Source organism: Gymnoscopelus microlampas (genome assembly GCF_963454915.1).
Source record: "Gymnoscopelus microlampas genome assembly, chromosome: 3".
Classification (NCBI taxonomy): domain Eukaryota; kingdom Metazoa; phylum Chordata; class Actinopteri; order Myctophiformes; family Myctophidae; genus Gymnoscopelus; species Gymnoscopelus microlampas.
In genome coordinates this window covers 8416840-8419738 of record NC_139940.1, presented here as the reverse complement: position 1 = coordinate 8419738, position 2899 = coordinate 8416840, and the positions used below count along the sequence as shown (strand labels likewise).

At 43.8% G+C, this 2899-nt stretch overlaps 1 protein-coding gene across 1 annotated transcript; it reads left to right on the top strand.

The window, feature by feature from the left end:
• Positions 1-706: 706 nt before the first annotated feature.
• LOC311041705 (leukocyte elastase inhibitor-like) lies at positions 707-2189 on the top strand (the record flags this gene model as incomplete). The annotated part of the gene is made up of 2 exons (XM_084052184.1): positions 707-770; positions 1051-2189. The coding sequence occupies 2 exons, from the start codon at positions 707-709 to the stop codon at positions 2187-2189; spliced, it is 1203 nt and encodes a 400-aa protein (XP_083908310.1).
• Positions 2190-2899: the final 710 nt, after the last annotated feature.

Genomic DNA, 2899 nt, shown 5'->3' with positions numbered 1-2899 from the left:
AAATGTACAATATTTGCCTCTGAGATGTAGTGGGTAGAAGTAAAAGTACTGATAATTGGAAATAATCCAGTAAAGTGAAAAAAATACTACAAAATTGTTAGTTACTTTCCACCCCAGCACGTTGCTTTTACAGTGCAAATAGATAGGCATACTGTTGTAGTAGCCCATTGTTTTGTGTCTGTGTGTCTTCAATTCTTCAATTGAGATCAAATTATTAAATTACAGAAACTAAACTGCTTGTCTGCACATTCATACGAATAGAGGTGTCAGAGCCCCATCTAGTGGAGAAATAGAAGGACTACACCAGGGCGTCAGACTCATTCCAGTAGTGTTTCACTTTATGGATTTTGTTTCTTATGAAACTATTGCTTGATCTAGCAACTGAAATGAAGACATACATTGGCAACAATGGAATAGTCAGAGAATACACACAAATCACAAGATTATGACCCTCAATATTTAATGTGCATGGGTTGTAGCCAGGCCTATAGGCCTGAAACAGGGGAAATCTATTACACATGCATCTGACAGCATCCAGACAGCTGACCATTCTTGGCTTTAACCAGCCTATCAACATTAGGTGATATTTCTGGACAGTTCCGGATACCTCTTCTCAGAGGCCGGTCTAATGTCATGGAACTCCATATGTGGGCACCGATCCATATTTGGTCAAGATTTACACAGAACTCCATATATGGGAGTAGTGATGACGCAAGGATCAAAGCAGCTCAGCTTAAAACCAGCCTGCTTACACAGTGTTACTGAGTACGGTACAAGCAAGGTCAGGTTTTTATCTCTATGAGAGAACTATTAGAGTAGACATTGAAAGGAAAGCCTGAAAACCATTATTCCACTTGGTAGTTACGCTATAGCCAGTTAACAGTTAACCAGTTTTAAGTATTCTTTCTACAATTATGATGTTAATAATATTTAAAATTGTAATATTTTCACTATGTACGAGTTGCTTCATTTGGACATTGCTGGCTAAGAGTTCTAACACTAGGACACTGGTCACGGCTTTTTTCACAACGCCACCAAGCCGTCTTTCAGTGGCCTGCAACAACTTTTCTTTGTCTCTGTTCAAACAGCTGACAAAAAATAACAAAAAAGGTAATGTTTTCTACTCTCCTCTCAGCATCTCCTCCTCTCTGGCCATGGTGTTGCTGGGAGCCCGCGGCAACACAGCCACCGAGATGACAGAGGTCCTGCACTTCCACAAGTCTGTGGATGACGTCCACCTGGACTTCTCTAACCTTATGAGTGACCTAAACAAGCCAGGGAAGTCCTATGCCCTCAGCCTGGCCAACCGCCTGTATGGAGAGCAGACCTACCAGTTTGTCGAGGAGTTCTTAAAAGCAACCAGACAACACTATGATGCACAGTTGGAGTCTGTGGACTTCAAGCGCAATGCAAAGGGAGCCACGCTGAAAATCAACAGCTGGGTGAAGAAGCAGACACAAGGTAAAATCAAGGACGTGCTTGCCTTGGGTGCGGTGGATGAATCGACCAAAATGGTCTTGATCAATGCCATCTACTTCAAAGCCAAGTGGGTCAAGTCATTCCATGAGGACAGCACGGTGAATGCTCGGTTCAGACTCAATAGGATTGAAAGCAAGCTGATCAAGATGATGCACCAGATATCCGAGTTCCCTCTTGCTTTCATCCCTGAGGTCAACTGTCAGGTCCTGGAGCTGCCCTACATGGGGAAGGACCTCAGCATGCTCATCTTTCTGCCCAATAAGATGGAGGACGATACGACAGGCCTGGAGAAGCTAGAAAAGGAGCTAACCTATGAAAAGTTTGTGGACTGGACCAATCCAGGCATGATGAATATGATGAAGGTTTTCCTGGGCCTGCCTCGTTTCAAGATGGAGAAGACATATGACATGACAAAAGTCTTGATCAAGATGGGCATGGTGGACGCCTTTTCCGATGGACAGAGTAACTTCTCTGGGATGTCTCCATTCAACGACCTGGTGCTTTCTCAGGTGATGCACAAGGCTTTTGTGGAAGTGAACGAAGAGGGCACTGAGGCAGCGGCTGCCACTGCTGGCATTTGTGTCAACATGTCATTGAACCATTTTGCAGAGACCCCTGCTCGCTTTGTGGCTGACCACCCCTTTCTCTTCTTCATCCGGCACAACCCCACCATGAGCATCCTCTTTGCAGGCCGATACTGCTCTCCTTGAGCTGGTTCTCAAAACTCAACTCTGGTCCTAAAAGAAAAAATCACACCCTGTATGAAGAGAGTGGTGCCTTTGATGAGCCCCGTGTTGATGTTGTCATCAATGTTTGTTTATTGGACAGACATACATACATACGGACACACGGACAAAGTCAGATATAGGAGTGGTTGGCACCACTCAAAAATCACACCCTGTGTGAAGAGAGTGGTGCCTTTGATGAGCCCCGTATTGATGTTGTCATCAATGTTTGTTTATTGGACATACATACATACGGACACACGGACAAAGTCGGATATAGGAGTGGTTGGCACCACTCAAAAAAAACCCTCAAAATGGTATCAAAGGCGCCGCTACCTTCACACAGGGTGTGATTTTTTTAACTGCCAGTCTTGACTGAGGGGTCGATGTGACTTTAAAACTATTTTTTGCACTATTTAACTTTTTTTTGACCGATTAGTCAGATTAGTTCTTTTTTCATCTAAGAACGAGCAACAATGAACAAGCAAAGTACAAAGAAGTCCCGTTGTCAACTCACCGACCGTGCTAAGTCCCAAACGCCAACTTCTCCTGGGGAGAGTGGGGGTACAAGTACAGTACTTGAGTAAATGTACGGGGAGGATTAAATATGCTATGGAGAAAATATATTTCTATTTATTAAAAGTGACGGCTGTGGATGGTAACGCAATGGAAATTAGTCTTACCAGTTTCTCCAC